Source organism: Gordionus sp. m RMFG-2023, chromosome 4, assembly GCF_954871325.1.
Source record: "Gordionus sp. m RMFG-2023 chromosome 4, tfGorSpeb1-WG-v2, whole genome shotgun sequence".
Taxonomy (NCBI): Eukaryota; Metazoa; Nematomorpha; class Gordioida; order Chordodea; family Parachordodidae; genus Gordionus; species Gordionus sp. m RMFG-2023.
In genome coordinates this window covers 25903027-25930133 of record NC_088778.1, presented here as the reverse complement: position 1 = coordinate 25930133, position 27107 = coordinate 25903027, and the positions used below count along the sequence as shown (strand labels likewise).

Genomic DNA, 27107 nt, shown 5'->3' with positions numbered 1-27107 from the left:
TATTCTGCTCATTTCTGTGGTCATTGTTTTTGGTTTAAAAAATATTTCTTTGTTGGTGCTATGAGTAGTACTGTTAAAAATGAATATCTTACTACTCCTGAATCCGAAGTTTATGATTTTGAGCCTACTCTTAGTATTATAAAATTTTCTAAGACCTCATGAAATATTAACCTGCTTTTATTTTTTACTCCTCAAAGAAATAAAAAGATTAAATATTTTTAAACTATTCACTTTTAAACTGAGTCCATTTTTGGTAATAAAAAGGAGTATTCCGACCCATAGGTATACAAAGAAGTTCACCCTGACATTATCTTTTGCTTCATATATAAAATATTTGCTACTATATTTTACTATTGAGTTGAGTTAAAGGTATTGGTAATAGGAGAAAATTATAACTTCTAAGACCATTGAGTTATAATGATGTGCTATTAATGTGATTATTTTTAAACCATTCTATTTGTTTAAATATAGTACAAATATAATTCTATTTGTTAGCTTAGTACAAATATAATATCAAAAAAAAATTGAAATTATATAATTCTAAGTTTCTTCATATAAACTTTAAGACATGGGCAGACTTTAATATTATTTCAAATAATATCCCTGATTAGTTATAACACATCTTCCCTCTGAATAAGGCCATTTCTAGGCTAACATATATAATTGGAATTACAAGATTATTTTTAGCAATTGTTGTTAATACTGGAAACCTTTTTTCATAAATTTTTCTTCAATCTAGTGGATTTGCTACTTTAGAAAGTGATTTCAGCAATATATGTATTTATTTCTAATTTATTATGACTTTTTGTTTGGACATGTTATATTTTAAAAAAATTGTTTTTTTTGGATTGATTTGAAAGTTGTACTACTTTATCAATGTGGTTATGTGTTTTTATTAGTGCTGTAAAGTAACGTTGCGATATTTTTTTTTGAAGAAAAGAAACGCTTTTTGTTACCTTCTTCTAGAGGTAACTGTAGCTGTAACGCGTTTCCTTTTTTGAGTAACATTTTTCTTAAAAAATATGAAAAAAACATATTTTATTGAAATAAATTAATTTTATTTATTTTTTAAATTTTATAAAAAATTTAAGCATGGTTAAATTCGCACCCACCAAATTCCTTCATTTTTATTTTAAATTTTCGTTGTTAAATTTTCAGTCAAGATTATTAACCTAATTAATATTGAATCAATCAATATATGTAGATAAATACTCTTATTAATGTTATAATTTATTTTATTAAGAATATTCTGTCAATTTTGCATTTTCTTCAGATGAAGATAAATAAAGCCTGTCTTGGGTCCAATATGAAACATTTTTTACCCCGATAAATAAAACTAGGTACAAAGTTTACGCTTTGTAGGCGTAATTTGTGTCCCAACTCAACTATTTTAACTTCAATTATGGAACAAACATGGGCACCCTTCAAACTGTACAACCATTTTTAAAGAAAAAATGGGATATCAGATTAAACTGGTTATAATAATGGACCTCTTTCTATAACTCCGTTAAATTAATTTAGTCTTATTAAAGAGAATGGTCACAAATTTGATGAATCTTGAGCTATATCCAATGCAGAGATTTTCAGATAATAACAAGTCGTTTATGGATAAATTTAACATGTGGTTAAAATTCATTTTACAATAATAATAATTGTCTTTTTAATTAATTCACCCATAAATATATATCCCAACATTCTTAATTTTATGTTACCTCAGTACCCATTAACCAACATTTGGATATCCAAATTTCAACCTCAAATTATTCCTTTTAATGTTAACTAAGTAACAATTAAAAAATATCTTCCATTTTTCTTTTTCGAATTGTGTTAAAATTCATTCAAACATAATTTCCTTTTAATGTTTACTATGTAACAATATATTTAATTTTCAACAACAAATATTACAATCCATATATATATCTTTTATACCATATATATATATCTTTTATACATTTTTTATACCATTAATTGACCCAAGTCAAATTAATTATATCAATATTACAGTGGCTTAATCCCAATCACTAGGGAAGTCCGACTTTTCATATATCTATATTTGAAAATTTTAATTTTGAAAAATCCAGTCTTAAATTATTTACAAAATATTAATAATTCCTATAAAAATTATTCTACAAAATCCTTATTCTCAAATCCTATTTAATGAACAAAAATCCTGGCCTATCATGATTTTTCAACATCAAAAACATTGCTATTTTTATTTAATTTTTAATTAAAAATAAGTATATATAAAATATGGTTTATTTGCCTGTTTATTTAGGTAAATTCCGCCAACCTAGGACCCTCTATCCTAGTAACAACATTGTAAACAAATACACAATCTTGTTTCTCAAATGAATATTCGTTTTATTTTTCAATCCATAAAAAACAAATAATAAATTATATAAAAAAAATACACCAACAAATAATATCTCAATTTATTGACATTCTTATAATATATTATTTTATTTTATTTATATTATTTAATTTCCATTTTCATCAACTGTAACATTATATATGTTAATTGTACACTTTTAAGATATAATCCCGTTACAACATAAAAATATGTTCCATTCCAATAGGCCGTGACCAGGATCGAGGGAATTCACTCTAAATAAACAGGTAAATAAACCATATTTTTATATATATTAATTTTTAATTATCATTTTCTACCAGCTTCTGGTCGGATTGGTTTATAGGACGCTGAAGTTATAACAATATATGATATATAAAAAAAACTTTCGTTCGTAAATGTAAATAAACTCACATTACATTATATATTATATTACATATTTCATTTATAGTACACATCTCATATAGGACCTGCTCGAAACTTGATATCTGTAAAGATAATGTTTATATATTATAAATTGGTATATCTATAATTTAAAAATTCGATAATTAGGTTTCCGATAGTTGGCGTTGAAATATAAATCAAATTAATAAAATATATTTAACATTTTTTTAAATTAGTTAAAATATATAGAATAAGATATAAATTTTCATACTAACTCATTTACACATCATCCTTAATCATCATTATTTGACTAATATTTTTTGACAACATATTTAAAAACAGATAATTATACATGTTTAGTATATTTATTTTCTATAAAAGAATATTTTCTACCCAGTCCTTCAAGCTAATTTGGCATCATCAACTTGCATACTATTTTATAACCACTAAGAACAAATAATTTAATTTGACATTTATATTAAATTCAATCGTATTTTATTAATTCTCAGGTTAACATAGGCTTTCGAAAGTTTTTATTAAGTTAAACTTTCACATTTTTGTATTCAGATTTTGGCCAAATTATAAGCGTTTTATTTATTTTAGCTTTCATGATATGTAAACATGGATAATTATTATATTATACTGGTTGTTATATAGCGCAAATTTTTATATGTCGCATTCATTTAATTAACACAATTTATATTAACTTCACTTAATAGTTACATTTATATTTTTTAATAGATTTTTTGTATATATAAAGAATAAATTTATTGTATATTTGGAGTTAAATATTTTTAAAATATATTTATTTAATAAAAGTTTTAAATCTTTGTTAAATCTTGTCTAACTCCCTGCCAACCTTAACATGGTGGCAGCGGAATTTATAATTTTAAAATCTTTTAAATTTATTTTTTTTTCTCTGCAAAATATAATTTTGATTATGACAAATCGTACCAAATGATGATCAAATGGATAAATCAACAATGGCAGGAGAATTGAATTGTTAAACTAGATATCAAACCAGACGAACTAACTAAAATTGGGCTATATGAATTACAAAATATTTCTAAATCCATAGACAATATGATTTTAGCTACTGAAACATAGACAACTAGATAAAAAAAAAGTTCTGGAATGTTATGTTCATTCTAAAAACACGTAAGTAATGATTAATTTGAAAAAGTGAAAAATAATTTAAATATTTAATTATAAATCTCTAAATTATGACTAAACCTATATGGGACAATAACAATAAAACAAAGTCCATAGACAAATTTATTTAATATTTTATGATAGTTAGAATACTCTAAGCTTAATATGTAATTTACCAGATGATTTATTTTTGGTCATGAAAGCAATGTTGGCAAGAGAGTTAGATTCAAGTTATGAAGAAGCATTGTGTACATTAAAGTGTTTATGTAATTACAAATCGGCTACATAAATTAAAATCGTTCTAAAATAAATCTCTTAGTAACAAAAAATTGAAAAATATTGAATTAAAACCAAATATTCAATATGAAAGAGATTCTTATAAACTAAAAGAGAAAAATTATATAATAAAATTTGAAACATTTGTGATTATAGAAAATAAGGAAATAAACTTTATAGAAAATTAGGAAATAAACATTAAAGAAAATAATGAAATAAAAACTTTTATAATTGAAAAAAAATTTAAAAAAACTGTGAAAATAAAGAAATGTAAAACAATTTTTATTAAGAGAGGCAAGGTGAAAGTTAAACATCTTGATGATATAGAAGTTTTTAAGAATATGATATGAAAATCATATATTAGAAATGGAAGGAGAAGTAAAATTCTTTTTAGAAAGAATAATTTAAAGATAATTGATGATATGAAAAAGTTGTTTATATTGAAAAACAAGGGAGTAAAATTTAAAAAAAAATAAAAATGATTGAAATTTAATACTAATATTAATAAAAAAATTATTATATAAAACGCTACAATTAAAGATATTTTAAAAAAAATAAAATTGAAATTTAATATTGATAAAAATTATTTTATAAAACGCAATATTTAAAAATAAAACGCGACCAATTAATTATTTCATTCCAAATATTCAATATTTGATTAATTTATTCTGCTTCAATTATTCTTAATCAAATTCGATATCCGTTAAATTAATTTTATTTTGATTACTCGACGATTTTTATTCTATTACGACGTTATTCAATAATACCTACATTCTAAAATCATTCAAAATCTTCGCATATATATTTAATAACAAACAATGATAATAATTAACAGTAGGATGACAAAGTCAAATCATATAAACAACTAAACCGTTTTTCAAAGATTTGGAGGGAGTAAGACAAGATAAGAAAGTTTACAAACAAAAACTAACTAATACTAGATATGACTATACCCATATGATGCCATATATTGAGAACAACAAACATTATGATAATAATTACAAACATCAGTTAAGACAACCATGGCAGATTCGACCATATTATAGCAACCAAAGGTTTTACAACCAAAATAACTATCATTTTTCAAGACGAAACTATGACAGATTTTATGATAAAAATATATGGGAAACTCCTTGAACACGTAAGATTTACGTCTAAAGAGAACCTAGGCGGGGTTCCTTTAGAGGGTGGAATGTTAAACATGGATAATTATTATATTATACTGGTTGTTATATAGCGCAAATTTTTATATGTCGCATTCATTTAATTAACACAATTTATATTAACTTCACTTAATAGTTACATTTAATTTTTTTAATAGATTTTTTGTATATATAAAGAATAAATTTATTGTATATTTGGAGTTAAATATTTTTAAAATATATTTATTTAATAAAAGTTTTAAATCTTGTCTAACTCCCTGCTAGTGTTGTTAAACGGCTCGTTTTGAACCGATTTTTAAAAACGGCTAACTCAATCTTTTAGCCAGAAAATTATTGCTTAAGCCTCAAGATTTTGATAATATATGTCTAGACAGCTGTTCTTTCTATTAGCTGAATCTTCAGACATACTTAATATTTTTCTGGATGAAGTAGTGAGTTAGCCGTTTTTAAAAATCGGCTCAAAACGAGCCGTTTAACAACACTACTCCCTGCCAACCTTAACAGATATACATTCTATTACTACAAATGGAATCTGACATATTTATTTTAATGATAGCCTTTTTATTCTTAAGAACATTATTTTTGCATATCGGAGCCCATATATGCCAAATGGAATCATTATTTTTTTTTATATAAATACATTGTAAAATAAAATTGAAACTATAAATTTTTCATCTAAGGTAATATAACTCATTAAAAAAACTTGGACTTTAAAGGATTAAAAGACGAAAATTGTTAATCTTTATTTTTTAAAAAACTATTTCACATTTATAATGAAATCGAATTATAAATATAAAATATTTATGCTTTTTTTCTTATAATTACAATAAAAATATCATTTTCATATATGTGAGGTGACAATTGTATTTAACAATAGTCTCAGGCCAGTAAACAAGGCCGCGAGGGCGCCCCGTGCTCAAAATATTAGTCTATTATAAGGACCGCTAATTTTACATGAGAAAAGAATAAGATATATTATGCTATAAAATTTATACAATTATAAAAATTTTCCAATTTTTAACCTCTCTTTATCGTTTATCTGAACAAATTATTTTTCAAAACGAACTTTTATAAAAAAATAATTTTTGAATAATCATAATTTTTTTATTAAAAGTCAACGGAATATCTATAAAATAATTTTAAAAAATTTTAAATAAATTTATAAGCTTAAAATCTATTGCATGAAAAAAAATCGAAATAATCTATAAAAAAATATCTATAAACTTATTGAATAAAAATAAAATTGTGATTTTTTTACAAAAGAGTTCTTAAATATATGTACGAAACCTTATGAGATTTGTGGAAAATAATATAAGATTTATATTTTTTTATAATGTAGGAGGTTAGGAATGACATTAACTAATATTCTTTTCTAAAATATTATCCACTGCGATATTTGCACATTATTAATTACTCTTATAATAATACTCCCTTCATAAAAAGAATAACTTTTATCTATCAAAAGTGAACATAAAAAAAGTTATTTAGAACAGGAATTTAATAAAAAACCCCCACATTTTCTATGAATACATTATTATAGTATATTGTTTGGCATATAAAAATTTATTTTTTAAAATTACTACTTTTTTTTAGTTAACATTATCCAAAATTCCTTTTTTTAGTAGTTTAAAAATTAAATTTCCAAATTTTTACAGGGCAGTGTCGCTACTGAGTCTAATAATAGAAATCTCCTTTTTGATTACACTTAAAATGATAGCAGAAATTTCCATAAATTGTTTTATTTGGTGTTTTGCAATACATAAATTTGGTGGTTGTTTAGCAAAACAATTGTATTATAAAATAGTCTATGATAAAAGTATTAAACTATATTGAATAAAAATATATTATTTAAAAAAAAAAAATTTACAACAATACATTTTGCCCTATTTTATCTAAAATTTAATAACCCTACAAAATTAACACTACCCCTAGTCTATCCCACTTAAATCCCTATCCCCCTCAAAAAGAATTGGATGCAAACTGTTCCTATCCCTACCGCTCATATAGATGCGCACGTTAATAATTAGTTGGTACTTCCTCAAATACAAAAGTAAACAATTTAATATTTTGATAAAATTATTGCATAATATTTTTCCCCCTTTTAATTAACGATAGTTCAAGATTGATATACCTACAAAATATTTACATCATTCGTATTATCGAATCGAATAATTCCTTATTTATATCCCTACAAATAATAAAAACATTATTCGATTCGATAATTAAATTCTTTAAAGATATTTTCAAAATAAAAAATCTTGAAAACTTTTTAAAATGAATCCTTGAATATATATTTTTTTAAATGTATGATTTCATCTTGGAAGATTTCTTGCCTACCAAAATTATAATATATTTACTTATAAAAGATTATTATTAAAATTTAAAAAGTGATTTATAGATGCAGAAATAAGGTTTAAAAAAAATGCTTTATAGAGAACATGTTAAATACTTACACATAATTTTAAATATTCATGAATAGCTTTCAATTATTTAGGAATAAATACTATAAATTTTGAATAATATGAAAAAATAAACTATACGAATAATTCGATCGAATTATGGATAAAAATTTATTGAATCGAAAATTCGTTTTAGATATTATTGTGAAAGATATTTTTCTCATGTAAAGAATATATAAATCGTTCCTTAGCCATGACGCCATTGATTGTTAAAATAATAATATTTCATATGATTAAATATTAATTGTTGAGCTAAAAATTTTCTAAGATTATTTTGATTATTTTGTAATATACTTTTATGAAATACCATTGATGTACCAAATTTAAAGCAAATAAATTTATTGAAATTTTTTTTAATGAATAAATTATGTTTAATGTAAAAAATTATTTTTTTTTATATAAATTTACGTTATGAATATAAATTTGTTCGAAAGATCGATATAGATAGGGGTATTTTTTTTTAATATCATATTCTAATAGAAAATACAAAAAATATTGATTATGTATTTTACGCCCTCATAATAAGTGATTATGTGCGAAAATATGGGCAAACCATGTAAGTAATATTTCAAGGCTAAAAAGTCATCTCTACCAGACATTAGAATTTTTTTTAAAATTTTTTTAAATCTCAAGAACCAGCTAAAAAATGATAATAATGCTTCTTTAAAATGTTAGACTATTTGTACCCCAACAGTTATAGAATATTCAACAATATAAATATATTTTATTTATTAAAATTTTTATTAATTAAAATATACTATTTAATATAAAATATTATACATAAGTAAAATTAAATATATTCATTATCAGATTCATAAATTATTTTAAGAATTTGATATTCTTTTTTATGTCAAATTTTATGCGATAATTGTAATAATTTTCTTTCATAAAGTTACCCATTTTTAATTCATATCTAATAAAAATAATAAATTATATTTTCATAAATATAAATACCCATTTTTTGGCTTTTATTGGTTTTCCCGTTTGGTTTATGAACCGCACCATTTGATAAAGCATTTGTTTTTGCTTGACCAGTAATATATCAATTTCTGAGGTTAAATCATCATTGATTGTATCATTATCTAATTAATATAAAACATTTTATACATTAGAATAATTCTGACTTTAGTCAATAGATTCAGATATAAAATCACTGACTAATACGTTGTTAAACTCATTAATATATATTTTTTTCTTGGTTAAATATATATATATAATGAAATTTTGTATAATAGAAAAAATCAAGTTAATTATAAATAGTAAATTAATTTTATTATACAAAATTTTAAATTAAGCCCTCCACTAAAAAAACTGACTTTCTTTTCTTAACTTTTAAAAATTTTAATCAAATATAGAACACTATTAAATTTTTCTAGCATAAAAACATAGTGATTTTTATTAAGCTTGAGTTTGAAAATAAGTATGCTATTGCACATTTGTTTAAAAATTTCGTATCTCTTAAACCTATTTAGGTAAATTGAAATTACGACCTCCTCTTTTGCATTCATATATCACTTTCCTATGATTATATATTGGATAATCATGTTGTGTTGAGCGAATATATGTTATAAAATGTTTGAGAGTTGAAATATTATCGAATTTCATTCCATTCATTAATTAAAAAATAAGTTTAAAAAATTTTAAATTATCACCTTTTCCAGAATTTATAGGACAATACAAAACAAATTAGATCAATATCCTTAAATTTTTGAAAATTGGGTATATAAATGATTTAAAGACTAAAACCAGTAAATAATTTTATCCAGCTGATTTATTATAGTTATTTTAATTTCGACATTTTGTCGATTATCTTTTCTTTCTAATTTAATGGCTAATCGGACTGTTAAAGATGCTAGGACTATAAAAGGAACAAATCCTCAATATTTAATTGAAAAAATTATAAGGACCAGAATATATGATTCAAGATATTGGAAGGAAGAATGCTTTGCCCTTTCTGGTTTTAATATATTAATTTTTTTTATTAAACATCTATCTAGCTGAATTAATTGTTGATAAGGTGCTAGAAATAAGATATCTAGGTGGTGTTTATGGCGGAAATGTTAAACCTACTCCATTTCTATGCTTAGTTTTAAAGATGTTGCAAATTCAGCCAGAGAAAGATATAATAGTTGAATTAATAAAGAATGAAAATTTTAAGTATGTAATTGTATGTAATATTTTCTTATTATTAAATTTTAGATATATGCGGGCTCTTGGAGCTTTTTATTTAAGATTAACGGGGACATCTTTAGATTGCTATAAATATTTGGAGCCTCTTTATAATGATTATAGAAAATTACGATACATGAATAGACAAGGAAGTATCTATAATGCTTTTTATTAAAAATAATTACACATTTAGAATTTGAATTACTTTATATGGATGCATTGATAGACAAACTTTTGCATGATGACAGATACTGTGATGTAATATTACCACGTATTCAAGTAATAGATAATATAATTACAATTTAATGAATTATATATTTCATTAAGAAAAGAGATGTTTTAGAAGAATCTGAAAATTTGGAACCGAGAATAAGTGCATTAAATATTGATATGGATGAGAATGTTTCTACAGCCGAAGAAGATGATACACACAAGAGAAAAGTATATTTATTTTATGATTATGTTTGCCAATCTCCTCTTCTTTGATTATGTTAAACTTTGTTCTTCAATTTTCTATCTTGTTTAGTTATTCATTTATTAAAAAAAATAATTACACACTTAAATTTAAAATTGAAAACTACCTTCTGGTTTTTTTTAAAATTTTATATAAGCTTATTTATTTTTGGTAGAAAATTTTTAACTTTTAATAAATTATCAAATCTATGTTCATAAGTGGGATTTAATAATATTTTATAAGTTAATATAGTAATTAGTAGTGGAACCTTTATTAATTATAAACAATTAGTTGCATTAGTAATATTTTATGAAATAAAACAAATCCTTTTGAAACTCAAGATTGCTCTCTTTAACCATCTTTTCAATGACGTTAATATAGTTGGAATATGTTTAATTCTTTATAAATTAAAGTATTTTATTAAAAATCTAACTTTTATATGAGATCTATTTTTATCAAATTTACCTAAATTTTTCTTATGAAATGTGAATTCTTCTATATTTAATCTATTTTTATTTTGCAGAGAAGCATATCTCCTCAAAGATTAAAAATTAGGAAGAAAAAGTTAGTAATTAATTTAAAACATTTAATTAGTTAATTATTCAAATATATTTTTTATTATTTCTGGCAATTAATTATTTTTATTCTAAATTACACTTGTTTTTTTACAATGCCACATAAATTAACAAATATCAGGAGTAAGATATTTAAAAAAATATATCCAACTACATTTTAGGACTTTTGGCTAAATTTTGAGGCTTAGGTTATAATATATTTTCTAAAATCTTGATTTAATCTTTTTTAATTTGGCTAAATGAAGATTTTTAACCACACTACATAAATCCATAAACATTGCAAATATTTTAAATGTGAATATTAACTTTTGGAGAATAAAAAAAACGAAATACACTTTTGTAAAAGTGTTTTTTTTAAATAGATTTTTTTATTATAGTTCAAAGATATGGTAAATTAAAATCAATTATAAATATTGGAGTGGTGAAAAATTTGTGGATCAAAAAATACAATTTAAATAAAGAAATAATTGTCCTGAAGAAAAATATTGCAATTAATATTTATTCGCACTTTTAAAAAAATATAAATAATACAATTGTAATATTTATTTTTCATTCAAAGTTGGGCTTGGTAAATTTTTTTATTTGACTTTCACTTTCAAAATTGTTTCTAAAAGATATCCATTTTCCCTCCAAAAAAGCTCCCCTAGACTACAAAAAAACGTTTTAAAGGAGCGTTTGGCTGAGTGGGTCATTCCACCTAGAATCGGAAATTACATTTTAATAGATGAGAGATATTTTACTTATTAGTTATATTTGTATCACATTTCCTAAAGAATAATTAGTTACCGTTATATCAAAAAAAGTGAAAACAACGCCAACCTAGAGTCCCGCAAATTCCTTTTTTTTGCCCGAGTCTAGGACCCCGCCAAAATTTTTTTAAATAATTTTTAAATGCGAGCTTGGGATACAGAGCAAAATTTTAATTTTATTTTAGGCCTGAGTTCAATTTTCTTAATAGACCTGGACCGACATTTTTAATAGTAAAATATAAAATAAAACCCATTTTTTTAAATAAAGTTAAATAAAATTAAAAAAATAATAAATTGCTTTGTTTTAAATTCAGAGAAATTCTAATTATTGAAAAGAAGCAAAAATGTCATTTTGCATTTTTTAAAAATTTAAGTTTGTCCTGATTTAATCTTTTAAGCCAGAGCCCGACTTCAGGTCCCCAAGGGCTTTAACTTTGACCAATAAGCTCTACACTTCAGGCCACTAAATCAAATGCCGCCTCGGATCCAATCATTTTAACAAATAATTTTATATAATGGCAGAAGGAGCAGCAAGGCGCTAAAGTGATAATACCGCCTAACCTATAATTCAGGGATTCGAACCGAACCCGAACCCGGAGAAGTGAACCCGGGTTTTTAGAAAAAAACTCTGAACCCGAACCGAACCTGAACCCATTTATAAAATTTTCAAAACCCCGAACCGAACCTAAGAATTTTATTGAACCCGGGTTCAATCGGGTTCAGTGTATTATTTAAAATCATATATTAATATATGTAAATACAAATATTATATTTTCAAATTTCCAATTAAATGAAGTCTTAATAAATTTTAAACAACTTAATTCATTTATGCCATTTTTAAATTTATTCTCGATTCCTATTGGAGTGTTAAAAAATTTTAAACAATTGAATTAATTTACGCCATTTATTTTTAAATTTTTATCTTATTATTCTTAAAGATTATTAATTAGAAGAAAATGGTTAACAAATCAAAGTAAAAATTATTATATTGTTAATTTAAAAAATTCTAAACATCTAACTTAAAAATTGTTAAATGTAGGGCAGTTTTTGTGAACTTATTAAAATGATTTTAAAATTTATATATGCTAATCATTTATTTTTGGTTCAGTTTAATTTTTACAAGATAATAATGAAGTGCATATTATAAATGAAATTAAATTTATAAATATCTCTTTTTTAATTCTGAAATCATTGCTATTTAAAAAAATTGTTCTCTTTTTATAGATTTAAGATTAAAGATAAAGTCATATTTGATAAGCATTTTACCCTTAATACAATAGAAAAAAAATCAATATGTTCATATTGCAAAGTAAAAATGTCTGGTAATCACTTGTCAAATTTAGAAAGACACCTGGAAAGAAATCACAACAATGAATATTTAAATTATTTAAATGAAAAAACCAAATATCAGGAATTGTTATTGGCAAAAAAACCTTAAATTAATATAGAAACCTTTTTTCCAAAAAAGCATATAAGTATAAATATATCATCTAATGATTTGATGAGTTCTATACTAGAACTTGTTACTGTAAATGGCCGGCCTTTATCAATTATTGAAGATTCGGGATTTCAAAGAATTATAAATCCACTCCTATCTGGGCTCAATTTAGTTATAAACAAAGAAAATTTATCCAGAACTATTAATAAAACAGCCCAATCAATTAGAGACAAAATATCGAGAGAGGTAGAAGGAAAATTAATAAGTTTAAAAGTTGATGCAGTTCAACGACTAGATAGGTCAATTCTTGGTGTAAATATTCAATTTATATCAAAGTCCATTATAAATTTGAGGACTCTTGGAATTGTAGAGCTGAAAGAGAGATTTACAGGAGAATATATAAAAGAGAATATATTAAAAACTTTACTAAAATTTAAAATTAATATTCAACAAATATACACAATTACTTCTGATAATGGTTGTAATTTTTTAAGAGCTATAAAGCTCCTGCAACCTGAAACTGATTATGATATAAGGAGTGAATCAGCAGATGAGAAAAATATGGATGTAAATGTATATAAATATGATATTGATGATATACAAAATACTTTTTTATCAACTATTATATCCTATCCGATTTATAGTGTACGGTGTGCAGCTCACACACTTCAGCTGGCACTTCAAGATGCTATAAAATTATCACCTATTGTGAAAACCATTGCAAAAGCTAGGAGCCTAAATTTAAAATTAAGACATCCCACTTACCAAAAGTTATTAAAAAATATGAAACTCCCTAAGCCTGTGTTAGATTGCCACAGATGGCATTCAACCCATGATATGTTAGAAAGGCTGATTTTACTAAAACCCAATATCGAAGATTTTTTTACAGAGCAATCTGATTATTTATTGACTGAAAATTGGAAAGAGATAATAACGATTGTTGAAATTTTAAAACCGCTAAAAATCGCAACCAAACAATTCCAATCTGAACAGTTAACACTGACAGATTTTTATGCAGCATGGTATGCTGCATCGAACTGGAAAAAAATCCAAACCATTATGCTCAATTACTATATTCTTGTCTTAAGAACAGAGAAGAAAGGTTTATAAAGAACGAAATTCTCTTAGCTGCCATATACCTGGACCCAAGATACAAGGTTAATTAAAAGCTTAGTAAATTAATTATTTTAGATTTATATTAAAATTGTTATTTTATGAAATATTTAAATATAAACAATATAAATCCTTAAATATTACAGGTATTACTTAGTGATGATGATAAGATTTGTGCGAAAAAACATCTTGTCAATTTATGGAGACGAATTAAAAGCTTAACAACGCCGATTTTATCTGATGATATTAGTTCCGATGAAGTTATTGAACAAGAAGATGATTTAGAGAAATTGATACAACTTAAAGAAAGGCAGGAGAAAATACTTAAAAGAGGGCCAACGATTGCTGAGAAAAGTATTGGAACAATAATTACTGGATTTAGCGATTATAAAAGATTAGATAAGAAGGAAAATATTTTGCATTTTTGGGAGTCTGCTAAGCTGGAACACCCTGAATTATATATTTTATCTAAAATCTTATTTGCTGTTCCTGCAACCCAAGTTAATTTTTCATATTTTCACATATAAATACATTTAGCATAGGTTAGCGTTGAAAGATCTTTTTCACATTTGAAATTCATTCTTTCACCACATAGATCGAGGATGAGTGAACAACTCTTGGAAGAAATTATGCTAATACGTCTAAATAAAATTTATAAAATTGATACATGACTATATGCTTTGTATTTTTAACTATATTTGCCTATAAATAAAATAAAAAATTTATTTTTTATATCAAATTTATGTTTAGTTTTTTATTATGATTTAAATATAGAATTTTTTTTATCAACTCAAAAATTCTTGAACCCGAACCGAACCCGAACCAAACCCGGGTTCAAAAATATTTCCCTAAACCGAACCCGAACCGAACCCACCTTTTTTTTATACCCCGAACCGAACCCGAACCGAACCCGGGCAAAAATTTTGTCGGGTTCGCATCCCTGCTATAATTCATATAAGGTAACCATGTTATATAACTAGATACTCTTTTGAGTAACTTTAACAACGCTATTCTTTCCTTGAGTAAGGATTCTAATCATTTCTTCTTTTATCTGAAATATATCCTCTGGACTTAAAGAAACATCCCCGTTAATTTAATATTAATAAAGAGAAAATTTTTTTATTCGTGATTTGTCATTTACCAACACGCTAACAATTTTTTTTATGAAACACATTTTATTAATTGCACTTTTTTGTATTAAATTGCGTTCTATTAATTTTTTTGCTTTTATAAAGATTTAATAGTAAAATTAAAACGAAAATTGGACTTAATATTTTTAATAACCTGCTTGCCACTCATTCGGCATCTTCCAACTTCACGAATCTAAGAACACTCTCCCCCTCCCGCAAATCTAAATGAAATACCATTAGTCTATACATATTAACAATCTTTATTTAAAAAGAAATATATATATCATAGACCTGCAGAAACACCATTTGCCCAGCCCGGATTTTTTTGGGAAAAATTTTTTTTGGTTTGATCCAGATTTTATATTTTGTGACCCAGCCCAGATTATTTTTTTTTTTAAATTTCAGGCACGTTTGGTTTTTTTATAAATATATTATATTTATTTTTAATTTTTTATAGATGATATTGAAATATTTGGTTTTAAAATATAGGGCCCGGCCAGGCTTGGGTATTTTAAAAAAAATTTTTAAGCCTAGCCCGGTTATACTTTAAAAAACTAAATACGGTCTTCTGACCCGTATATCCAGACCAGACCTGCAGGTCCATGATATTAATTTCAAAATAAAATGATGTATAAGATATATATTTATATTAACAAGTGCAGTTTTCTAATTTTAACTTTCTTGAAATAAATCCTATGCTCAAATTTTAAAGAGCGTTTTCCTAAACAAGAATTGCATAAAGTGCTTGCCATTTGAAACCTAAAAAAAATAAAGTTATTCTTATTTAATAAATTAGGTGTTTTGTCGAAGGTTCAGATTAACACTCAAATTGCACAATATGAGAACAAAAATTTTAAATTATGGATGAATTATAATTTGGTTATTATTATAAATAATCTATTTTAGACACAAAAAGAGTGAAAAAAATAAATCTAGAAGTAAATCTAAAGAAGGGGATCACCATTCCTCCCACCACTCAAAGCACCATAAGGTAAATGGAGAATCAAAATCAGAAAAATCAAATTCCAAGTTAGTTATTAATATTTTTTAAATTTAATCAACCAATCAAATTTTTAAATTTTTTTTAATATTTATTTGCTTATATACACAAATCTTCATTCTTATGTTTTGTTATCATTGGTCTTAAATTCAAAGATTGAACCGTATTGGCCTTAACCCTCTAGTGCGTAACTTTTTAATTCAGAATACTGAATTTATATCATCATTACATTTATTTACAAGTATAAAATTATGGATAAATTTAAAAATAGAAAAATGTCAAATTTTTTTATGGTCATTTATTTAAATTGATGCTCGTTGAGGGTATGCGATAAATTTAAAATAAATTTTTTCAAGTTTTTATAAGTCATAGTGAGACTTTACGTATTCCTTTTGAATTCGGTGAGAAAATTTTTAAAAAAATAGAAAATATAATATTTTGAATATTCAAGATTTTAGTGTTTCTCTCTTTTGATCTTATCGTTTCTCTTATTACATTATCGTTAGTCTTGTTATTAGTTTGGCTGTTATCGGTATTAATCTTGTTTGTAACTCGCAGTATCGTTATCATTAATTTGTTGTTTCTTATTTTTTCCTTTATTATTATAACATGGAATATCGAATATTGCGAAATATTGAATCAGAATAATTGAAGAGCAATTTCACACAATTGGACAATTATTTTTACATATTGCGCGTTTTACGGCAATTTAGTTTTACAGGATAAGGGTAATATAAGCTATTCATTGTATGTTATTCTAAATGTTTTCCATATTATTTATCTCAATTTTGTGTAGTATTCACATTCACATTATAATCATCGAGATGTTTTAGTGGTCATTTTATTCCCAAAGGCATCCATTTATTATCAATTTCTGTCGATTTTTTTTATTACTAAGGTTATTTCCAACTGAAGATTTTTTTAAAGAGGTTTCTAATATTTTTAAAAATTTTTTTAGTTTCCAAACAAAGGATAATTATTTCGCGAATTATTTTTTTGTTTAATATAATATTTAAAAACATGGTAGTTCAGCGCTCTTCTCAGACTCCATTTATTTGATAATAAAATGCAGATGATATCGATTTTTATAAACGATTAAATGGCGCATGAGAGCGGACCACCATCAATTTTTTTCTTTTAAACATGAATTCGAAAAATTATTATTCTTTGTTTGGATCATATAAAAATTGTCAGATGCACGACAGGAAAAAATTAAGAATATAATGTAAATCCGCAATATGTAGCCTTTAAAAATATATATTGTATGAAGTTGGTTTCGTTTAAAGTATAGTAGGCGTTTAAAAGAAAATAAAGTATTAATATGTAGGTCTGAGCAGAACTTGGTGCGCTATAGGGTTAAATTATTATGATTGATTTTTTAAATCTGACAAGCTAAACGATGTCTAATATATGTTAAGCAAAAAATTTTGAATTTCAAAATTTCAAAAAAATGAATTTTTTGATTTTCACCGCCTTATATGCTAATCTCAACATCAATTTGACCCTCTCCTTCCCTCTTAGATCCTTGAGTTGCAATTTTGGGATTCACAATCTTATACAATCCTATAATAAAGTTTAGATAATATTTACATTGTTTTTCTACAGAATATCCAAGGAAGAACTAGAAGTCGAAAACGCAAGGCGAAAAAAATTGGGTATCCAACCTTTGAGGGCTTAATATTTTTGTAGTGAATTACAAAGGAAAATTTTTATTTTCATCGTGTATCATTTATAAATTTAGACCCGTACATATATTTTGTAATATAAATAATAATTTATATAAATTGTACATAAATAATATTTCTGTTAAATCGCCATAAAACGGAGAAGAAGAAGTAGAGTTGTTATTTGTTAGGTAGATGGGTTCGAGCCAAGCGGCTCAACTAAGGATATTAAAAAAGAAAAATACTATTTTTGTTTAATATAAAAAATGAGGGAAAATCATGCAATATTATTTTGACGAAATTTTAAAATAAAATTTATAAAATTAATTATTTTAAATAATAATAAACTTAATTTAACAAAATGGGCGGGATATTATAATAATTATTATAATGAAAAATTTAACATAATATTGATAAATTATATTTAAGATAATTGTAATTTTTAAAAATTTATAATAATAATTGGTAGATTAATTTTCATAAAGATAGTAATAGTAATAAGAAACATTTTTTTATCCCCTAATCTCAATTCATTTCAATATTTTGATCGAAAATTAACTTCTATTCGACTCCAATAATGATATTCATTATTCTGTTAAGTCGGGTTCGATTTTTATACTAAATCTTCCTAATAAGTGAGACAATTTTTTTCTATCCGATTAATAGCACAAGTTTTATTAGGTTGCATAAGGTTTTCGCCATATATATACATTCATTATAAATTTATATCTTGTTTTTTTTTTAAAAAAAACATTAAATCCCTTTTTTATGCATCTTATCCTAAGTTTAGGCTTTCAAATAATGTTTTTCGATTTGCATTTAGGTAAGGAATATCGTGAATCATTTATAGTAATAAATTTAAAGATTTATTACATTTAGTTGTCGGGTATAAGATTTGGAGATATAATCGTATTCGCGTAATTACTAAATATTAGAATCGTATTCGCGTAATTACTAAATATTAGGCCTATTCAAATACGAATAATGAATTATTCATATTCTATTCTTTTTTTTATAAGAATCGAATAATTTACTCGTTTTTACGAATAGTAATATACTATTCTTGATCGATTGATAAAAATTTTTTATCTAATCAAAGAAATGTATATAGTTTTTTGAATAGACCAACTAAATATAAATTATGTTAACAAAAATAAACTATTAAATATTTGAATCTCTATTCTTAATATACAAGGCAAATTTATAAAATTTTTAGACTCAACCTGGTTGGAATTTGGACCTTGCCCGCTCCCGCCAAATTTTTACCCGGCTCGGCACATTTCTAATTTTTTATTAAGATTTTCCGGCCAGATGTTTAAATTCAAAGCCCAACCCGAAATATATGTAGTTGAACACCAAATAAACAACTATTTACAATATTAGTGAGTGGTTAAATGAAATCCCCTCACTTTATAAAATATTACTATCAAATATCTGAATTCATCAATAATTCAGCTTAATTATTTTTTATGCCTCACCCAAAAAAATTTCAAACGTTGCCCAGGCCGGGCATTGAAGACCTCTAATCGGAAATAAGACTTATCCCGCCGATGTTTCAAAAAACCGTAATATTTTTGGATATTTAATAATAATATTATTTTATACATAATTTCTTAATAATAATATGAATGAAAAGGAACATGCAATTTACTTGTATGTTGAAAAAATTTGAATTTTTGGACTATGTATAAATGTGAGATTAAAAAAAAAATATTTGATTTTTAAATGTATTTTTTATCTTTTACAAAATAAAAAAAGTCCAGGGGACAAAAATCTGAACAAAAAGACACGATAAAAATACCTCAGTTTAAAATAAAATTTTTAATCTTTTTTTTTGTTCTTTCCCCATAGTTTACAGTTATTTTTTTGCATATAAAATATTAATCTTTTGTTCAAAGATAGACGATAAATAATAATCTATCAAAATATCGAATAGGTTTTATAAAAATATGTAGGATTGGTGAAAATTTTGTGGATCGGTAGAGCCTTAATCAGAACCTTCGTGAATTTAGGTTTTTAATTTTCATTTTAGATTCTGATTACAAACAGGGTCAAGATTTCTTCAAATTTATTTGAAATTAAAAATGAACTTATGTCAAAATCCTCATAATCAAACCTTGGCTCTTACTGGCACCTTAAAGGTCCCTAAGTGCGAAATATTTTCAATTTTCCCAACTGCCCATCGACTTTCCTTTCCCATCCACTAACTGCTCGAGCCTATTCCACTAATTGGAAGGATGATTAGTAGTCAATATTTATTCAACAATCTTTTATCATTCCTAATTCAGATAACTCCTTTTTTAAAATTCTTAGCACCTAATCAAGCATTTTTCTTAAATAAATCATACATGACTTTCGGTCATCTCCCGTTTATTTAAAGGATTCCATTCTTAACCTTATCGATAGAATTAAATTCTTAAAAATGAAAATCTTTAACATTATTTTCACCATTAACTTGGCAACAAACAGGCCATTCTGTTAAACAAATATGGCGACGGTAACATTCGTTCACCAAAAACCATCGCGATAGCTTCCTTCATTTCTTCGCAGTTATCATCTGACCCAGCGTCTACATGACAGAATTTTCACTGAATGCAAACCCCCTTTAAAAACCTATGCCTACTCCCCTAAAAATTTTCACCGCCTTCAGCGGCGATGTTGCCTTATTTTTAATTTCACATTTTTAATTATAATGATTCTCTTTCAGAAAATTTAAAGAATAACTTAAATTATTTTATCTCTACTACCAACTATGACATTTTGTGAATATAATAAAGTAGTTATTTTTTAGATAATAAATTCAATTAAAACCCCCATCATTTACAATGAATTCATTATTATAGCATTATGAGCTTGCTGAAAATGTCTAAACCTTTTAAATTACATTTGAAAGGATAGCAGAAAGTTTTATTAAAAAATAATGTCTATGATTGTTTGCATTATATAGATTTGGTTGATGAATTGTATTATAATAGGTCTATAATAAAAGTATTAATTTTTACAGCAATTAGATAACCCCCCAAAAAATTTATTCTACCCCCATTAAAGCCGCCTCCACCCCCCTCAAAATAATAGGATGAAAATTGCCCCCCCCCCCACCGTTCATGTAGACGCTGATCTGACCCAAATATTTAATGTATCATTAATTTACCCCATCTTCAGTTGATAAGCTCTTTCCAGGGATCCTGCAAGTTGGAAACCTCACTCCGTTCTGTGGATACGGACTCAAAAAGAATGGGTCCTTGCTTTTATGGCTCGTTTTATTACGTTCTTAATTCAAACTTGTAATGAGAGATATATTTAAAGTTGGCCTTGGATAATGGCTAGTTGAGATATTCTAGTACCAATTTGGGACTTCACTGAGGAACTTCGTATAGCAGTTTTACGCTTAGGATGGATAATTGTTTTTCCTTATATTTATAATTATGTAAAGAGCACTGCAAATTCAGCAAAGGTAAAAGCACTACTCTATTAGGTAAATTCTCAATAACGCAGGGTCCCCATCTACTCTGGAACTCATAGGCTCAACCCAGTCGACGGAAAAAACCAGACGGTATAATAATCATTTCATTCAAAAAAATGGAAAAGAATAAGCGGAATGTAATTTCGAAATGCATTAACAAACGGAAATGCGAAAATTTAATAAATTCTTCTTTTTTATCTATATTATTTTTATTCCTTGTAACGACCACATTGGGGAATTTTGCCCTGAAGCTATTAAATTGTTAAAATTTTTAGACTAAAATCTCATTAAAAACTGGAGATCCTAAATTTTTAGTGCTTTAAAGTTACTTCAAAAAAGAAAAGCGACCTTTTGAAAAAAGGAACGCGCGTTACTGACTAAAGTAATTAAAAAATAACTAGTTACTTGAAAAATTTATTATATAAAAAATTTCTTATATATATATAAATAAAATATATAAAAATAATATTTTATAAGATGAGATCTTTTTAGGATATTTTTTAATTTTAACGATTTTCAAAATTTTGATTATATAAACAAGAGTGTGCTCAACTCATCTTTCGCCATGCTAAACGCATGTTCGTTGTATTATATTTTAATTGGGCAATTTATTAAAAATTAAAGAATAATCCTCATTTCGTATCGAAGGCTCTAAAAAGAGCTTAATTATATAATGAAATATACCTAAAATGTAAGTATAATTGTGTTTAATAATTTCCAATTAGTAGTTTTTGTTTAAGAAAAAGGGATTCGCGATTTTCGTTTGATGCTAAAAAATTTTCGTGATAAAGTTTTTGAAAAAATATATGTAGTTAGTTGAAATGACTATTGGCGAAATATAATTTAATTTTGAATATTTATTAATTTTTTTATTTTCCCCACAAGTAAGAGGGTTTGTATTAATTGATGAAGGAAAGGATGATACTCAGGTTGCATCCCATATAAGGGATTTACCATTGGACCAGAGAATGCAGGTTAAGCCGTCTGGTCTGAGGCCGTCTTGTAATGAGAGGTTGGTAAGTTCAAGGATGTTGTGTATTTTTGCCTTATTAATTAAAAGCGTTATGTATGATTTTATTAATTGCTTTATGCCGGAGATGGTGTCCTTGGCTGCGGATGCAGTTTAGACCGTGTCTGGCGTTAGGTTGAACGGGTAGGCTGCATTGGCGGCAAGAGTGTAAACGTGTAAGCGAACATCCAAGTCTAAAGCCTATAGTAACTCTCAATTGGTCATTGGTTACGAGATTATCTAAACTTTGGCTTGGAAGTGCCTCGAGCCATTCATGCCCGCCATATTTATCTTTGTTTTGTAATAGTTTTATATCGCTGATTTCGGTAGGATCAAGATATTTTGTAATTTTTATTTTGTAAATTTTTTATTAGGGGTTCGATGATAGATTTGTTAGAGATTTCGATAAGAAATGTATAACCCACTGGAGTTAGGAGATTCCATCTTTCTATTGCTGCTGAATGAAGATCATCATGAGGAGTTATGAATGATGAGATCGAAGAATTGAGCGATAGGCGATTTGATATAAATAGAGAAAGGGAAAGTAGTTCCAAGGGGATCAAGTCGAAACCATCTAGTTTAGAGGGTAATTGGGTTAGGTGACAATTAAAGTCTGATAATGGAAGGTTGAGGATCCTTTCTATAAAGGTCTTTAGCGAATATTGTGTTGAATGAAAAATTTTGAGGAGGTGGATGAGTGGAAGAGATGTGAGATTTTGGGAAGATATAAACACTTTTTTAATAAGTAAAAAAGCTGGTGCGATGGAATGTGGTTGATGAACATTTCCAAGTTTTGCATTTCAGAAAATGCTTTATTGATATTTTTTTCGGATATAATTATTAAGTAATGGGAAGCCCAATAGTTGGATATCATCTTTTTCGATAATAGTGTATCTTTAAATAAATCTAAGGGAATCTCGGGTTTGAGGAAGCAAATTTCAGTTTTAGTTTTATTTAATTCTAAACCTATTTTAGAGCATTCTCTTTCGAGGTAGTTAAGGGCTTTGCTTATTTGATGTGGATTACCGCAAAGGGTGCCATCATCAAGGTACCATAGGTTTAGGTCGAGATCAAAATCAAATTTAAGATCTTTCATCATATTATGGATAGCTAAGCAGAAAAGAATAGGGCCAAGGAGGGTCGCTATTGTACTCCCTTTTCAGAATATATAAGGCTACCATTAAAGATGAGGGAGTGCTATTGTTATAGCAGATGTCTATGAAGCGCCAGTATTGGGGGAAATTATCGAAAAAAGATTCGAGTGCCGAGGAACGTGAAATTGTATTGAAAGCATTCTTAAAATCGATTTTACATAAAACGGAGTTTATTGGGGATGTTGGAGGTAGATTCATAAGCAGTGAGAGCCTATATCTACGTCTCCTTTAGTTCCGCATCCTAATTGATATTTGCCAAGCAGGGAATGAGTATCGGATTTTATTTTTTTTGCTATAATTTTAAATTATCTTCTAAAGAATCCTCATCCAGATCCTCTCTAAAATTGATTTTATCTTTATCAGAATATAATCTTGTATGTAGGTTGTTTTTTAAAGGAATCAAAGTCTTCTTTTTCAAGCCTATTACCTTTATTGGCCCATAATTTTATCAAGACCCAATCCAATTTAAATAGTGGGTAAATTAATGCTGATTGTAGATATTCATCTTTATAGTTATGTTCAAATCTATTGAAAATAAATAACATCAAAATATAAATTGTTCAACTGTATACCATCTATCTATGTCTTGCAGGATTGAATTAATAAGTGGCTTAAACTTGAAATTATTTAAAGCAATTTTTTAAAGTTTTAATATTATACTAATTATCGTAGGAGTGATATATCTTAAATATTCTAAAATCGAAAGAGCCGTAGCAGCAGTTTCCATAACATATAAAATCATATATATATGCATACAGGGTTGCCAGGTCAAAATTTTCAAATTGCGGGAGAAATTTGGTATTATGCGGGAGAAATATGAAAATTGCGGTAAAAATATAAGAATTGCTAAAAAAAAAATTTGCGGGCCGGGCCGGGATTTTGAATTGACTTAATTATCCGCCTATTATTTTTTATAATTAGTTTATATAAATACATAGTCGGTAACTATTTTTCAAAATAAAATAACATCTTGACATATTTAAATATATTAATTTATAAAAAAAAACCAACGATCTTGTTTAAATATAAAAGAATATAAACAAGATAAAATTTTATAAAAAAAAGATTTTAATTTTACAATTAAAAATATATTTTATGCGAATGTCCCAAACGACCTCAATTGGAAATCGTGTGTGGATATAACGTTATAGGAGGCGCTTAATTATCACGTATCACGTTTAAATACATAATAAGGTACTCCAAAAATAAAACTACAGTTGCGGCAATTGTAATCACTTATCTTGTAGTACAACATTCACAGAGATACTTATCATCACAATGTTGGTAGAATTTTTTTCCCATAATATTTAACGACTCTAATATAAATCAAAACTATACTTGTAGAACAAGAATGAGCAAGGCTATCATCAATGTTTTAGGACCTAAAACCAGGAGGTCAATTCTTGACGATTTGAAAGATGGACATACATATGCAATTCTAACAGATGCATCTAATAAGGGAAATATTAAAATATTTCCCTTGATCCTCCGCTATTTCAACAAAACTAAGGTCGTTTCAATAAAACTATAGAATTTTTTCCTCTCAAATAGTGAAAAATCCAAAGACATAGCTAACCATATAATGGTAAATGTAGCAGATTCGAGATTATCAATAAATTGCATATCAGTTATCTGATCTGATAATGCCTCAGTGAATTTGGTAAAAACAGAGTGTATTTACAGAATTGAGTCAGCACAATGTTGGTTGCGATATGTTCCTAATACCCGCCATCGATAGAATTTTAAAATTTTATAAACCTTTAAAAAAATATTTCTTAAATAAAGATTTAAAAGCTGTCCTAACATTTTGAAAATTTTTTTAAATAATGAATGGCAGAGGTATATTTAGAAATGATTACACATGTAGGAAATCTACTACATGCTGTTAATGTGTAGTTGCAATCAGAATAATCTTAACAAAGATTCACAAAATTATGCTGCAGATGTTTTCATCTTAACAATTAAAAATTGACAATAAATTATATGGTGCCATTGCTAAAACTTAATTATATTTTATTTGAGATTTAAATAATAGAACTAAATGTTTACCGTCGTTATTGAGATATTTATAAAATTCCTGGCATGGCATATTATATATTTGTTTAAACATTAAATCGGCCTCTAATGTTGTTAAAGCAATCCGATTTCTCTTCTTTTTCCAGGCAGTCCTCATCAGGATAAAAATGCGCTCGTATGAGGCATTAGAATGAGGTAAGGAGAAGACATACTCGCAATTTTTTCCAATCATGGGGATTTATCGTTATTACGAAAAAATTCTACTCATTTCTCCTCTGCTTTTAGACCATCTAACTTTAAGTATTTTGGCGAATCATAAAAAATAGAGAGAATTACTATTTCCTCAAACAAGACATCAATGTCTTTCGGTATTTTTAATATATTTATTAAATTATAAAAACCATCAATTGATGGTTTCTGTTCCAAGGTCATAATATTTAAACGTTTGTAAATAGAGTTATTAAAATCAAATTTTGGTTATAAATATTCTAAAATTGTCTTAATAAAAATATCTGCTTCATTTAAAAATGTATTAATAAGAGTATTATTTGAACATTTTAATATATTATTTTTAGCAATTGCGCCTTAAAATTTACAATTTTTAACTGTAGAGATGGTGAATCTTTTTTAATAAAGAATATTCTGATTGCAACTAAATATTAACAGCATGAAGTATATTTCCCACATGTGAAACTAATCCCAAATATGCTTCTGCCATTCCATACTCCAAAAAATTTTTCAAAATTTTAGGACAGCTTTTAAAATCTATTTAAGAAGTATTTTTTTAAGGGTTTGAAAAATTTTAAAATTCTATCGACGGCAGGTATTAATGACAACCACCTGATAGGTATATATCGCAACAACTCACGCCATTCCAAATCAGACCACTTCACCAACTCTTTTAATTCATTAACTCTTTAGTTGATGAACTAAATTCGTCAAAACATTTCATCACAATTATTTCGACATCCACAGATAGTACATTCATTACCTTCTTGCAAGAATTATGTAGTATATGGCATATACAGCCAATAGGTATTAATTCATTATTGTGCTGCCTCAATTCGGTAACTTTGGTTTTTGCTAAAATTTACAGAGGCATTATCAGCGCAGAAAGCTGACTAGCAAATCATTGATAACCCTGAATCAGCTATATTTACCATTATGTGGCTAGCTACATTGTTAAATTTTTCACTATCCGAGGAAAAAATTTTAACAGCTTTACTGAAATGTTCTTATTCTTGTTGGTTGAAATAACGAAGGATCGAGGGAAATGTTTTAATATTTCCCTTATTAGATGCATCTGTTAGAATTGTCATGGATGCCCATCTTTCAAATCGTCTAGAATTGACCTCTAGGATTCAGGTACTAAAACACTTGTGATAGCCTTGC

At 26.0% G+C, this 27107-nt stretch overlaps 1 protein-coding gene and 1 long non-coding RNA gene across 3 annotated transcripts; both read left to right on the top strand.

The window, feature by feature from the left end:
• The first annotated feature begins 9583 nt into the window (after positions 1-9583).
• On the top strand, positions 9584-18332 carry LOC135928112 (pre-mRNA-splicing factor 38A-like). Of its 2 annotated transcripts, none has more exons than XM_065464465.1 (8): positions 9584-9738; positions 9779-9938; positions 9981-10102; positions 10144-10229; positions 10278-10391; positions 10928-10968; positions 16316-16438; positions 18015-18332. In XM_065464465.1, the coding sequence occupies exons 1-8, from the start codon at positions 9609-9611 to the stop codon at positions 18085-18087; spliced, it is 849 nt and encodes a 282-aa protein (XP_065320537.1). In that variant the 5' UTR covers positions 9584-9608; the 3' UTR covers positions 18088-18332. The 2 variants fall into 2 exon arrangements, with proteins under 2 accessions (XP_065320537.1, XP_065320538.1); XM_065464466.1 differs by having other exon boundaries at positions 9799-9938; positions 18015-18331.
• Positions 14233-14886, top strand: LOC135928898 (uncharacterized). The gene is made up of 3 exons (XR_010572401.1): positions 14233-14323; positions 14426-14779; positions 14822-14886. It is a non-coding gene; the product is annotated as an uncharacterized LOC135928898 (long non-coding RNA).
• Positions 18333-27107: the final 8775 nt, after the last annotated feature.